Below are 15,514 nucleotides of genomic sequence, written 5' to 3'. Positions count from 1 at the left end.
GATTCGCTAATCTTGGGTTATTTCTACATACAATCTATTTCCTTACTGCACAAAAGCTTGACATCTGCACTGATGATGCAACAAATTAATTTATATTCATTGAAAAAGGTCAAAAGCCCAGGCACGTCCCTTGCCAGCTGTAAAGTGAAACCGCGTGCGCTGCAGATATCTTGGCAAACGACAAACAGAAACTGGGCCCCTGATGGTTTTCAGACTGATTAATATGCCAGAGGAGTTATGGGCCCTGATGGAAACACTAACGGTGGATGTCAAACAGTGCTGAGACCCCCTGCCTGCATGTATCAACAGCTGTCAAACCTTCTACCAGACTGTCTTCATATTCATTGTCATTTGAACCAGCTTGCCCCAACAGACCACGGAGGTTTGACTCGACCAGTTTCAAAATCCAGTCTTATTTCCCTGAGGTTCTGTACTAGGTTTGCATCCATGCTGCATACTTCTATGTACTCACAGCTGAGAGGTAGAAGTTGTAATCTGTTTATGACTGCCTGCAAAAATTGTATTTGCATGGCTAACATTTTAAAACCTTTCCGCAATCACAAGTAGTACATTCAGAGCGGAGGTTAATGTATTAATGGTCTTTGCAGAACCCACAATAGAGCTATGTCTCACTATTTACAGTCGACTGCCTAGACTTTGCTGTGAATACATAGAAAATAGGTACATTTTGTGCTTGTGGTTTTGCTCTTGTAAACTTAGTCCACTCATCTGCTCTCCTTGGTGACATTGGCACCTGCTGTTACTATGGACGGTGCCAAGCAGCAGGGACACATCTTGGTCACATATGGCCTGCAGTAAATAACTTATTGCATGCAGGTGAGTTGAGCTAACATTTGCACTGAGCTTAATGCACAGCAGATTACCTGACAGTGTTTTCTCTTTGCTTGGTTGGGCAGGATGTTAGCAATGGTATCTAGACTGGTTTCTTTAGCAACTTTCTTCGGCCCAGGGCCCTACACAGGTTTATGGTCACTTGACAATCCAGAATGTCAATATAGACCCACTGTGGTCTATGTACACATGAAGTTGGAGAAAAGTCAGTGAACATTCCCAAAACAATCATGTTATGATCTATACAGATACCCTGTGATTTTGTAGTTTTACATTGATGGCCTTTTATATTTACATATTCAGTGTACTCTCCAACCACAGTAAGTAAATACGTGACAGCTGACACCTTCGGGAATTGTCTCTGTATTCGATATGCAGACGGGAGGTGGAGTTTCACTGGACCTGCAGCAGTTAAATGGATGTGCAACACACTTTCTCTCTGGCTCTCATTCACATGTCTTTATCTGAGGTCTGCAGCGCTAATCCTCTTAAATTATAGTCGACAGGGGCGGAGCAAACCTCTCATTGCGTTTGACAGTTCCCTCCCATGCCTCAACTGTGCGAGGCGTTTGTGCGGGGTGCATGGCCGACGGACTTTGCCGCAATGAATAACGTCTTTCCGTAGAGTAGCTGCGTAAACGGTGCGTCGGAGACCGAGCAGATGCTGCTCTTGCCATGATTCGTCCCGGGAAGCAGAGCTTTCAAGCGGCGTTGATCTTCCTGTCCGTCGCCCAGCTGACTGCAGGTACAGTTGTTGTGACAGATCCCCACTCACCCAGTTTGCATTACTTAGTCGAATGCATTCATTTAGTAAATTACATTGTTTTATGGTTTTAATGTGAGTTATCAAATTGCCTACATATTTAAAGTGTTTGCTAACTAGGATACATAATTAATTCAGTTGACTTTTGAAATCGTCCATAGCCTATTGTATTCATAGAAAGCTATGTGCAATGTCACCAAACCATGCACCATGAATATAACTTTATTCAACTTTTAAGGAAAAATGATTTTATACTAAAAACTCACCTTTGTAAATTCGAAGATTACATTTTTTTTACTGTTGTTAAATAAACTCTGAATGCAAAGACCATTTATTTGAAAAGAAAATGGAAAACAAGAATACTAAACTCCTTTAGGCTACCTGTTTTTCCATGCTGTGTCACTTGTAAGGCAGTAGGCGTTAACAGACCACGTGCTGTCCAAAATCACAGTCTTAGAAATGCTTGGTAAAAAAAATAGCTTGTCAGTTAAGCTAAACAATAGAATACTATCAGTTTTATTCTTCATTGCTTTTTGTCAAATTCATTGCTATTATACAGGAAGTTTATGGTGAGGTGATGTCATTGTTTTGGTGATGTCATTGTTTTGGGCAAAACTTGATTTTTTTGATAGTTTTATACAGACGGATATTGTTTCATTTGCACATCTTAGATCTGAATGGGCTTTTCTAGAGACACTTGTATATCAAAGATTACATGTTTGTTTTATCATAGAACATTTAAATGCATCGTATACTGCAGTTGAAGCAATTAGGTAAAGAAAAATACCAAACATTCTCTGGTTCCTCTTCATTGTGAGGATATGCAGCTTTTTCTTGTCATATATGATAGTAAACTGATCTTTGGGTTTTGAAATGCTGCTTGGACAAAAAAGTTGATTTGAAAATGTAACTGTGGGCTTTGGCAGGGTGTGATCGGCATGTTTCATCATTTTCTTAGAGTTAATAGACCAGCTTATTAATGAAAATAATAATTCATCTCAACCTTAATTAATACTGCACGTGGTGGTCCGCAGGCTGTTACGCTGCATTATATATTGTACAATACATAAATTAATTTCCAGATGCTGGTAAAACAAATGCCTGCTATATCTGAACTGTACCTGCTGTCTGCGATTGTCCTGGTGTGTGCCCTGACTTAAAGCTTGTCTGTCTGAGGCAGCAGTGGTTGGCGTGTGCTGCCCCTTTTCCTTTGTGTTTGGCTAGGTTCAGGCTTAGAATAGGACATTAACACAAACTTGTAAAGAAAAGTGAAACATGTGCTTGTTTGACAGGTGTGTGGGAGCTGTTTTAGAAGGTTTATAATGAGGCAACAGGGTGGTGTGTTTATTGTAGAAGAGGTACATGTTTGTAAGGCTCTGTCAGTCAACTGGTGTTTCTTGTTTTATACACAGTAAATGATAGAAACCCACTTATTGCACACTTTCCTTCCTTATATAATCGAACACACAAATTCAGCAAATCAGCCAAGTGCTATTTTTTCTAAGATGCCCTCATAACAGGCTGCATAATGAAAAAAAAATACTGTTTTCAAATGAAGGACATTAGAAGTAATGGTTTGCATTCTCTCTATATACATACATAATAGCTTCATTTGCAGTATGATGCTTCAGTGGTAACCTTCATTTCAAGCAATGCTTGCTGAAAATGTCTGTTGTATAAAGTACATCAAGTACAGTCCTCTCAGCACTATACGTGTATAAATTGGAAATGAACACAGTATATGTTGTTATTGCAGTCTATCTCTATAACTCATCCTTATTCATGCTTAAATGATTGAGCATCTTAGAGAACCACTGACAGACACATATTTGGTTGAGGAGTAAATATTTTATATCACCATTGTTGACCTTGGAAATAACTCATATCTCCTCCAAGATTGATAAGAGCTGCAGAGCTATCCGAACCTGTTCACAGTTCTCAGAAAAATCATAGGAAACATGCACTTATTCCAGGATGTGTGGAAACGTGCATACGGTTTGATTTGAAATAACAAGAAGTTTCCTCAAAGTTGCTGATGGATTACAATTTTTGTGATGAAATCTTTATCATGATAACTGCTCCATCTACAAAACCCCAGTCCACAATGCAGAAAACAAGTTATTTACGCCTTTGGGAACTAACAGTTACAAACACCATGATTTCAAAACAGATTGGATTCATCACACCTCAAAGCTCAAAGCAATTCCATAACAATTTGTTGAACAGTTGTGACTGTTTTGACTTCTGATTTGTTTTCTTTCATTGTTTTTTGGTGGATTTCATGCAGTTTGTTTTGTTTCGTGTAGCTTGTTCATTATGTTAAACTATGCGGTACAACATTTTTGAATCCATTGTCAATATGAAGTCACATTAGGGTGTCTGATTTAGGGAAAATGTTACAGTAGATCAGGTGTGACTAAATATATATGGCCTGGTGTACATGACAGGCCAGATATTGCCTTTGGACTGTGAAGTGAAGCGACAGTGCTAACCACTACACCACCATCATTTTGTTTCTATCTAAAAAATGTGATTGCTTCCCTGCCACCATACGTGATTAAAGAAGCCATAAACACATCCACATCAATGATCAGTTTTTCATCTGCTTTAAAAAAAAAAGTAATTTAAGTTACTAAGTTACAGAGCCCCAGCACTCAAACATTAATCATCATGTCATGTCATCATGTCATCATGTCATCATGTCCTTGAGTAAGTTTGTTGCCAAGCAACTCCCAAGTATAGTGTAAAAGAAGTCTGCTGGAGGAGCTTTAAAAAGCTATTTGAATTGTTAGGTTGTATATCCTTCTAAGGCACAACATGGGTCAAAAATGACCCATGTTGTGTATCAAAGGGTTAATCTGCGGTTGAAAAAAGCTACAAGAATGCACTATTCATTCCTTTATGAATAACATTTGCTAAAAACTACAATGCCCAGCTGTTTTCAGGTCATTTAACTATTTATTTGTGACCCATTTTTAAACAATTCCATATATTTGGAAGGTATAAGTGGAATTTAGGGCTGAGTGCCACAAGGTCAAGGTACAATTTATTGTAATTCTTTCAATTTATTGTATTCACCACTAAAGTGGAACATAATTGCTTTCCTTCAGTGCTCCTCTCTACACTTTCAAGAAACAGGGTAGGCAAGTCAGATGGTATTGAGAGAGAGAGACTAACACATTGCAGGTTTTTTTTTATTTTTTTAATGGGAATAGGAAAATAGCCAGGGATCAATCCTGGTCTCTTTTAAAAAAATTGCCTTGTATTAAACATATTTTATGACTGCTACATGGATGACACACAGCTGTATTCTTCATTTAAATTGTGTGTTTTTGACAACATTTCCTACTTACTAAGTTGTGTAGCAACCAGGCAAAGACTAAACATCTCCAGATCTCATTCAAAACTCAAAAAAATACATTAAAAGACAAATCGTATCACTGACTGAATTGGACAATACACATTTAAATTCGAACCCCAGTACAAAAGTAAGAGTCACTTGAACTTTGACCATCATCTTCATTTGTGAAATGTATCTAGTGTAGTGTCTGTTCTTATCTGTAAACACATAGAACATATTTATTGATGCTTTTTCTCCAGCATAACAATACATGCTTAGATTGCTCTCTTCGGGAGTCCAAAATGTCACTTCCAGACGTGTAACAAAATCCTCACACACTTCATAGATGACTCTGATTATACCTTTTCAACACTCCTTGTGTATAATTAGGGTTTATAATTAGTATGGGGTTTAGCATATTTTTATATTTTCCAAGTTCAGGTTAAATCAAAGAGTTTGTGGTTTTTGACTTTGCCTCTTTGTAAACCTTAAACAGCATGGATGATCACGAGCTAAGGAGAGGCTCTATTTTTTATCATAAGACTTTATTTTGTTTTGTTACGTCTCAGTTGTGTTTCCTGTATTGTTTAATCCAAGCACTTTTCACGTTTGTTGATACATGACAAATACAGGTGATGTGGAACTGACAATAAAATTTAAAGAGGCGGCATACTGTCACAAGATGCTTTGTATCAGCAGCCAAATCCTCCTGACAGAAATAAAATACCTTTGGGGAATGTTTTTGTTGCAACCAGACTGAGTGGGCATGCAAACCACTAATTGCACACAGGACATACATTTCAGCATCCATCAATTGTCATATTGCTGGTCCCATTTATTAGGCACCCCTGAATTATCTAATGCAAGCCAATACAGAAGCTCTGCTAAAAAAAACAAAAAAACAAGAAAAATAAAACCTTTTACAATCTAGTACATTTTAAACTTTATGATTTGTCCACTGAGGAAACGGTCAAAATTTTAAACATGATGCAAATTATTAAAAATGAAATACTGTTTTGGCAGTGACATTTTATGCTAAAACATTTTTACAACTTAAAAATCTGATTTATAATTGGACACCATGGAGACATTTCATTTCATTATTATTTTTTATATTATAATTTTTCTTATTATTATTGAAATAATGCATCCATTAAAAATAGTTTAATTTAATATTGTATGATATTCTTACAGTTTATTTCTAGATTTTTCCAGTGAGCAGGCAGTGCAAGCTTGCTTATCAATCACTCCCAGTCTTATCAAACAAAGCATGACAGCAGCTTCAAGAGGAACACAAGATTATCTGGGTGTTAAACTAAGAGGCATTACGTTGGTTCCTCCACTTCCAGCCATTCAAGAGCATGGGCCTGCTTACATAACAGGAGCTTTTAAAGAGTTAAAGACATCTTATATGGCGGTCTGTGATTTTCCAAATTAAATTAATTAACTGGTGTCTGTGGAGAAAATAACCATCTTGAGTGATATCATTTGTTTCAGGTCTGAGGTGTGTGTGCCAGCTTTGCGCCAACCACACCTGTGAGACGACCGCAGATGGAGCCTGCTGGAACTCTGTGATGCTGATTGACGGGAAGGAGGAGACGGACAAGTCGTGCATGTCGCCCTCTGAGATGAAGGGCCAGGTCTTCTGCTACAGCTCCCGAAATGTCTCAAAGAGGAACTGCTGCTTCACTGACTTCTGTAACAATGTGACCCTGCACCTACACCCAGGTACCTTTTATTTTATGAATGTACTCAACATGACTATTTAACCGTAGGAAAGAAAAAAGAGACAAAAATCATAGCGGAAAGATGGATTTATGCCCTCAGACAGTTACTCAGACAATGCCATATTGCTCAGTAGATACAGTAGTAATTCAACAACAACACCACCCCAATCAGTGTGGGATTTCCCACTCATTCTGGCCCCGGCTAGACGAGGTGGATGCTGATCCTACTAGATCCTGTGACATAACAAATCTGGCAGAGGCAATGAGACGGCAGTGAGTGATCCGCCCCCTCCCGCCACTGATTTATAAATAAATAAATACTTTGTCAGACATGTAGTCCTACTGCAAATTAAAAGCCTATCATGGGTCTGCAGGGTGGAAGTTGGCCTTAAAGCAGAGGGGGATTACTTATACCTGTCGATTCACGGAAAAACCGTAGGAGCTGAGTGTTACTCTTAGAATTGGTTTCATAGTGTTCTATCTGTTTCTATGTTTAATGTATTATGTTTCTTTCGGTTTATGTGTAACATAATCAGTTTGAAGCAATTTCAGTGCTGTACAGGCCCGTGTAAATTGGGTAATTCAAAAATAATGTAAATCAGATTTGTTTAAAGCTGCATTCATAATTTATATCCAGTTAGGGGCAGAACTTCATAACAAGCTGAAGAACACACACATTTTACATATTATACCCTCGTGAAGTTGACATGGTTACTATGTTAGATACGGAGCAACATTAGAGTCTATTTGGAGTTGTGTTTTGTCCACTTGTTGTTATGGTTTTGGTCTCTCCTGAGAAAAATATTTTTCCTTTTACTGCTAAATGCACCCCTATGCCCACTAGTTAGTCTCTGTCTCTCTGCTGTTTGGTGAACAGGATCAGGTAATGTGCAGTGTTGTTTTTTGCTGAAAACAGCTGCCTGCAGCAGTTAGAAAAGGGATTGAGAGAGCAGTTCAGCCAACCAAATGGTTGACCAAAACAACAAGCTGAAAGATTGTATCCATTGTTCATATCAGAATATTGATAAGTGCATCTTTAAGAGAATCAAAATGCATATCATCACCTAATATACAATTAATTGAATTACTCATGAGTACACCAATATGGCCAACTATTTTCCTTATTGATTCATTATTTTCCCAGTTAATTAATCAAATGTTCTGAAAAATATCAGAAAATAATGAAAAATGTCCCCACTAATCCCAATGTTCGGTCTTCAGATGTCTTGTTTTGTTCAACCATCTTATTAACATAAGATGACGAAAACCAGCAAACAACCACATTGAAAGCAATTCATTTGTTTCGATGAATTGATTATCAAAATCAATTCATCGATTCATTGATGTTTAGCTCCAATTTGCAGACAGACGTTTTGTAAAGGTAAATAATAAAAATGTATATGTAATAAAAACAAACGTGTAAAACAAATCTATTCAGGTGAGGTACCCAGATTGAATGTATTAGGGAAACACTGTTGTATAGTCTGGTATTCAAAGAAAGGTCCGTCTATTTTTCCTCTTTCTGCATTTTTAAACTCTTGACAATATGTACTCTTGGTAAATACATGGTCGCGTTCTTAATTTCTGACACCCAATGAAAAAAAGAAAGAAGAGGATAAACAAAAGGGAAGGGAACAAAGTCCCCCCCCCCCCACCAATTTATTCATCTAAAATAATTTGAGTTAAATTCTGAGACAGTGAACCAAATCAAATGTGGAGGTGATACAGGAGAATTAAAGTGTAGTGCTGCAGACTGTTGATGAGATGGGCCAAAGCAGCACCCTCAGGCTGTGATGGTGTTGACTGTGAATGAGGACACCAGAATCAATCTGTTCCACTGCTCTGCTAAAAATCTGCATGTGAGCTCATCCAGTGTGTTATTTATTTTTCTACACACAAAGACTTCATATTTGTTAGTACCCTGGCTGTGACATCTATAGGCCTAATTAGTAGAATGCGTTTACAGCTATAAGGTGAAGCTAGTATTAGAAGTAGTATTGTTTAGTGGTTTGGGGTTTAGTTTATTGTCCTTTAGCATCATGCTCCCTAATTTCCAAACATTTTGACACTGTTGTGTCAAACTGTTTAAAAGTAGAAATGACTGCTGAGATTTCTTCCTTGACCCATGCAGAGTCACCAACAAACACTTTGTAGAAGGTCTTTTTTTCTTTTGGCCAGAGTGAAGTGTTTTGCACCATGTCTGCTGAGCTACAGTTGGACACATGGCAGGACATGTATTTAGGTAAAAGGCTAAAGATTTCTTAGGAAACTGTGGTTTAGTTCACGACGTGTTGCTTTGCACATTGGGCCATCTGCAGATGCTGCATGTTTGAGGCACTCCTGGACATTTCATGCTTTGGGGATTTGAGAAGATGAAAACGCTGAAGAAACATAGATTAGGTTTAGATTTCTTAAGCCTGCATTGTTTATGTTGAAACTGTATGTTGAAAGAGTTATTAGTTCCTGCAATGACTCCTGAAGTTGAAATACGACCAAAAGTTGGCAAAATCAAGTTGGTAGCCTCCAAAGTTATTCTTTGTATTTCCTCAGGCCTATAATTTAATTTTACGACTACGCTACAATGCGGAGTTCACTGTGCATTATGATGTCAGCCTGTCTTTAAATCTCATATTACACCAGCGCCCACCAGCTCTGCTATTTTTGTTTGTATCCAGGTCTCCTCTGTCCACCCACAGACAGATTGAAGGTCAGAGATGCCAGGTTACTAGGTTTTGGAAAAACAACAATTTATTCTCATAGTGCACCTGTTGTTGATCAGTGTCACTTATTTTAAATGAAGAAGCCCCTTGTAGGACAAAAGAATACATTTTGATGTCTGTACTTTATGGAGAAATGTTTTTAAAAGCTTCTGCCTCTGTATCTCTTCCTTACATTTCATAAATGGAATTTATGGGCAGTGATGAAATTTGTGTTGCATTTTTTTGGCAGACAAAACTTTGCATCTGCCAAATGTACAATCTCTCTAAATTGTAAGATTGTCAGCCGGATGATGGCTTAATTTTCCAGAGTTTGTGTTATGGTCAGAAAAGCATTTCTCTGAAATACAGAACATCAGCATTAGTCATTCACTATTGATTATATATTGTTTGCTTGAGATGATGATTTCAGGCCATACTCTGTTGTACATAACATAAAATAATCAATAATGCGCACCAGAGGGTACAACAATTATGAGGAGCTCAGTGATGAACACTATTGTAACTACTGATTCTTTGTCCTAAGGGTTCGATATTAAGGAGTAATGATATGCTAAAATGTTAGCTACATTATCATGTTGTGTGTGTGTGTGTGTGTGTGTGTGTGTGTGTGTGTGTGTGTGTGTGTGTGTGTGTGTGTTATCAGAGAGGCCTTTGGAAGAACCCAGCTGGAGCAGGCTGCAGCTCACTGTGGTGATCCTGGTGCCCTCCTGCCTCTTGTGTGTGGGGATCCTGCTGAGTGTGTTCGTTGTGCAGAGCCACCGCTGTGTTTACAGCAGAGCCCGCAAGCAGGACCCAGAGGAGCCTCTGGATGACCAGATGCTAATGTCACCCGACAAATTTCTCAAAGATCTGATCTATGACATGAGCACCTCAGGCTCTGGATCAGGTAAGAGCGACTTAGATTATGTCTCATTCTGGGTTAAACTCAACAAGACTTGGATAAATGTGAAGCCAGTGAAATAGAATAGTCTTATCAATATCAGCTGATAGTCTTGCTGGTGGATTGCAGGTCTGCCATTGCTCGTCCAGCGGACAATAGCACGAACCATTGTCCTGCAGGAGACCATTGGGAAGGGTCGGTTTGGGGAGGTGTGGCGGGGAAAGTGGCGAGGAGAGGATGTTGCGGTGAAGATCTTCTCCTCCAGAGACGAGAGGTCGTGGTTTCGCGAAGCAGAGATTTATCAGACAATCATGCTCAGACATGAGAACATCTTGGGCTTCATTGCTGCGGACAACAAAGGTATCAGAATCAGATACACAGACCAAATAGACTCAAGTTCACATTCTATTTATGAGATAAATGTGACAACATGGGACTGTATTCTTGCAGATAATGGCTCGTGGACTCAGCTCTGGTTAGTGTCAGAGTACCATGAGCATGGCTCCCTATATGACTACCTGAACAGGTACACAGTCTCTCTGGAAGGCATGATCGTCCTCGCTCTGTCTATAGCAAGTGGACTGGCACATCTCCACATGGAACTCATCGGAACACAGGGTAAGGCTTTATTCTATCTATTCTAACTATGGCACTTGTGTGCTCAGTAAAACCACCATATACTAAAGAATTGTCTTAACCCAGATTCAACCAGTTAACGGGTCAGCTTGTGTTTCTATTCAGACTAAAGATTATTCAGACTTTTTTGGATTGATTTAACTCTCATTTGGTCTCTAAAACGTCAACAAATATTATAAATTATGGCCTAAAACCTTATTTGTGTCCTTCTTGGTTATAGGGAAACCTGCCATTGCTCACAGAGACCTAAAGTCTAAAAATGTCTTGGTGAAGAAGAACGGCACAGCGGTCATCGCAGATTTGGGTTTGGCTGTGAAACACGACTCCAGCACCAACTCCATTGACATACCGTCCAACCACAGAGTGGGAACCAAGAGGTTGGATTTACCTCACGACATACAACTTACACAATCAAAGTAAAGACAGGATGAAACTGAAATAGCTTGATAACCATGGTCTAATTAATTACATTTCCCAGGGACTTTACATATCAGTCAGCCTCTGAATTTTTCCAAAGTCAACCTGTTTAATGAAGTGAAATAATATTGTTGGAGGTCTGTAGGGAAAAATGCTCGATATAAGTAATGAAACCTCAAGCTAGATAATAAACAGAGTTGATACAAGCCTGGTACAGTTGGTTACTGTAAAACATGTGTGTTTCTGGTAAAGTGGCATGAACACATTTATCTGTATATACCAAACTTAAACCCTACATGTGTAGGATATACATTTTTAGACTTTGTCCACTATAGCGGTACTATCAAAAGCTCACAAGATTCAATATATATTTGTCAAACTATTTCCATGAATCATCAGTGAGTGATGTCACTGTTGTGTGTAGAGAGGATGTATTTGTTCTTCAAGTTCCAAAAAGCATAATGTGCAAATCCCTTTTTGTTCAGAATGATGACCTGAGCTTGTTTTTTCCATATTTATGATTTTCAATTCAGAGAACATGGGATGTTTAAAAAAAAAAATGCTGGGCATTTTATTTCATTAGGTCTTAATTGTTTTGTCCTCTGCAGGTACATGGCCCCAGAAATCCTGGATGAGACAATCAATATGAACTGCTTTGAGTCATTCAAGAGGGCGGATATCTACTCGCTAGGCCTGGTGTTCTGGGAACTGGCCCGAAGGTGCTCTGTTAGAGGTACTTTAAATGACACATGCACATATAGACTCCCACTTTTCTATCGATATTTATAGAAATATTTAATGGAAAAATCATTACCAAGACTGGACTGTGGCACTAATAGTCGGCTACCTACATGGCACCACTGATGAAACTGTAATAGTGCAACTAACATTTGTTACATCAGCCATGTCAATATGTCCTTCCCAAGCTGATTTAAGGTGGTTCATTGCCTTTTCTGATTATCTTACACCGTCAGTCATCAGTCATCATGTGGGTGAGGAAAAGCATGATGAACAAAATCTCCATCTTTGTACTTTGTCACAGGGCTTCATGAAGATTTCCAGCTGCCTTACTATGACCTGGTGCCTTCTGATCCAACCATTGAGGACATGAGGAAGGTATTGTGTGAGCAGAAACTCAGACCCAACGTTCCCAACCAGTGGCAGAGCTGTGAGGTGAGACGGAAGGATGCATCTGATGTATGATCATAGCAGAAATGCCGAAAACATATCTTTATAAAATAGTACTGTCTCCTTGTTGATACACCAGGCTCTGCGTGTGATGGGCAAACTGATGAGAGAGTGCTGGTATGCCAACCCTGCTGCTCGACTCACTGCTCTGCGGGTCAAGAAAACAGTGTCTCAGCTGTCTTTCATCAAGGATGTCAAAGATTAGTAGGATTTGTTGCCCTGCAGATCAGCACTGGTGCTGACACTGGTGCAACACGACGGACTGAGAGCAAACTGGGAGAAACTCTTAACGGTCCGAGGCTGCCCTCTTCAGGAAACAAAAACACTGTTCACCCTCAGAGAGCAACTTCAGGTTGTTTTTGGTGCCAAAGTATTGTAGGTGTGGCTGCTTTACACACACACACACACACACACACCTAGTAAAAAAAAAAATGAACCGAACAGCTGCACTTTTGGTAGAAAGAGCCATAAGAATGTATGTATAATATAATGTGTAGACAGATTATTTTGCTACCTCAGACATTTAAGTGCCCAAAGCTTGAAGTTGCACATTGTGATGTTTTCGTGCCATATCTTGTATCAAACACAGTACTGCTGAGTAGTTAGTGTGCTAACTGACAATCACACGGATACTGGAAAAGAAACCCTGACTGGTTTTTAATGACACTCTTACAGACTGTCCCTGATAATCTGAATTTTAAAAGTGTTTAAAGTGCTTTTGAATAGTTATTACAGTACTAACTGTAGATAAATAATTTGTTGCTGGTCCATTGGTTCTGTTGGTCCAAATACCTCAAGAAGTATTGAATGGACCACGATGAGATTTGGTTCAGAAAATCTTGGTCCCCAGAGGATGAATAATAATAACCCCTGCTGAGCGGAAACTAATAAGAGTTATCTTAAAATCAACAGAGTGAACCTTTTTGGATTTAGTTAAAGACGTGACCGTTCCTCTGGCGCCGCCCTCAGGCCAAACTTTAAACATTTGACTGACTCGTGGTAAAAATGAAATCTATGAAGTTGTCTCATGGGATCAGTAGAGTGGCTATAGACTTTTTTCTTGTCCTTTACACAAAGATAAGTATTGCTTTAAGCTCCTGCTGTAAAGTGTGCACATTTAAAACTTTCAGTTGCCTAAAAGAGCTGCTCTCTGACAGGTGAATGCTAGCAACAAAGCTCATTCATGAATGTGAAAAGTTATGTTTTATATTTCTCAAATATATCTAAAACCACTGGAAGGATGTTGTTCAAATCATAAAATCTTTATGATTTTGATGCACAAACTTCAGTATGTTAACATTGGCTCATTGGTATTTTTAACTGGGAAATCTAATACTACATTCAGTATGTTAGAAAACACCCAATTTTACAAGCCCGATGCTGTTATACAGCAGGTTTCCCAATGTACTACATCATAGCAAAGACAAAGATAAGCTCTTGATAAAGATCTGGATAAAGCCAAGATTGAAATTATAAAAAATGATAACGACAAAATGTCATTAAATCCGTTTAAGACATTTCACTTGCAGGGCCTAGTCTGGGTGATGGGTGCTCATGATCACTGTCTGATGAGGCCTGTAAAGTCTTGTCGTAACAGGCTTATAGGGAAAATGCACATGGGTGAATCTATATTCCATGTGTGCTTATACGCACCCACATGTGTGACGGTGTGCCTGTGTGTGCCTGTGTGCCTGTGTGTGTGTGTGTATGTGTGTGTATGTGTGTGTGTGTGTGTGTGTGTGTGTGTGTGTGTGTTTCATATCATGTGGAGCGACCCTGTGTTTAAAGATGTGAATCTGATTTATTATTGTAGGTTGTGAAACTGGTACTGTGGAAAAAAACCTGTTTCCCATCCACCATGGCTTTCAATTCATCCTCAGTTAACGTCCATGTTTCTAGTTGCTAAGGCGAGTTACTTACTTCCATGTAGCTGCTTAGTGTTGACACATATAAAAGTTCTGTTATGACTACTCGTTGATAATATAGAATCAGCTGTCGCTCTTGACAAATATCAGTTCATGTAAGTCTTTGTGTTTTTCTTTTTACGAAATGATAAGTTGACTTCAATCATGGGATCATTCAACTTTGTGTGTTGCAGAATACAGATATGAAATATTGAAAATGCAGTATTAAAGGGTCCGTCTCTGCCTGGGTCCGTTTAAAGTACTTGTAATATATATTTGTTTTGTATCTAATGTTGGATCTATGCTGACCCAAACTTATATTTTGTCTATAGTGTCATATCTGTTTCTCCAAGAATCAGACAGGTGACACATGTGTTTGTGAAACTGATGCTGTGGAGAAAACCTGTTTCCCATCCACCATGGCTTTCAATTCATCCTCAGTTGACGTCCATGTTTTTAGTTGCTAAGGCGAGTTACTTACTTCCATGTAGCTGCTTAGTGTTGACACATATAAATGTTCTGTTATGAAGGCGTCATGACTACTGGTTGATAATGTAGACTCAGCTGTCGCTCTCTTGACAAATATCAGTTTGTGTAATTCTTCGTGTTTTTCATTCGACTTTTGTGTGTTGCAGAATACAGATATGAAATATTGAAAATGCAGTATTAAAGCGCCCGTCTCTGCCTGGGTCCATTGAAAGTACTTGTAATGTATATATTTGTTTTGTATCTAATGTTGGATCTATGCTGAACCAAACTTATATTTTGTCTATAGTGTCATATCTGTTTCTCCAAGAATCAGACAGGTGACACAACCGACGGCTAAGCATATAAAAGACTTAGCAATCATTCCAAAGAGGAGTGACCACCATGTGCAATTTCTGACTGGTGTCTTTTTTTATATATTGTTTATGAAATTGCTGAATGCTAAAATCATATGTGAAACCGCTTTCATAAAATAAGACCTGCTTTTTGATTTTCAAATCATCCTGTTATGTAGATCAATTCCGTTTTGTGCTGTTGCTCAGATTTCATGCCATTGCATTGTATCTCTTGCACTATTTGTTCTGTATAAAAATGAGTTATA

The 15,514-nt window shown here is 38.6% G+C and overlaps 1 protein-coding gene across 1 annotated transcript; it reads left to right on the top strand.

Annotated features, from left to right (window-relative positions):
- The first annotated feature begins 1,527 nt into the window (after positions 1 to 1,527).
- On the top strand, positions 1,528 to 15,514 carry LOC137867216 (activin receptor type-1C). The gene is made up of 9 exons (XM_068703701.1): positions 1,528 to 1,597; positions 6,453 to 6,683; positions 10,046 to 10,288; positions 10,412 to 10,642; positions 10,733 to 10,900; positions 11,139 to 11,295; positions 11,944 to 12,068; positions 12,378 to 12,508; positions 12,603 to 15,514. The coding sequence occupies exons 1-9, from the start codon at positions 1,528 to 1,530 to the stop codon at positions 12,726 to 12,728; spliced, it is 1,482 nt and encodes a 493-aa protein (XP_068559802.1). The 3' UTR covers positions 12,729 to 15,514.

Source organism: Cebidichthys violaceus, unplaced genomic scaffold (genome assembly GCF_023349555.1).
Source record: "Cebidichthys violaceus isolate CVI_PGR_0920_01 unplaced genomic scaffold, fCebVio1.0.p SCAF_11, whole genome shotgun sequence".
Classification (NCBI taxonomy): domain Eukaryota; kingdom Metazoa; phylum Chordata; class Actinopteri; order Perciformes; family Stichaeidae; genus Cebidichthys; species Cebidichthys violaceus.
This window is presented reverse-complemented; position numbering and strand designations above follow the sequence as displayed.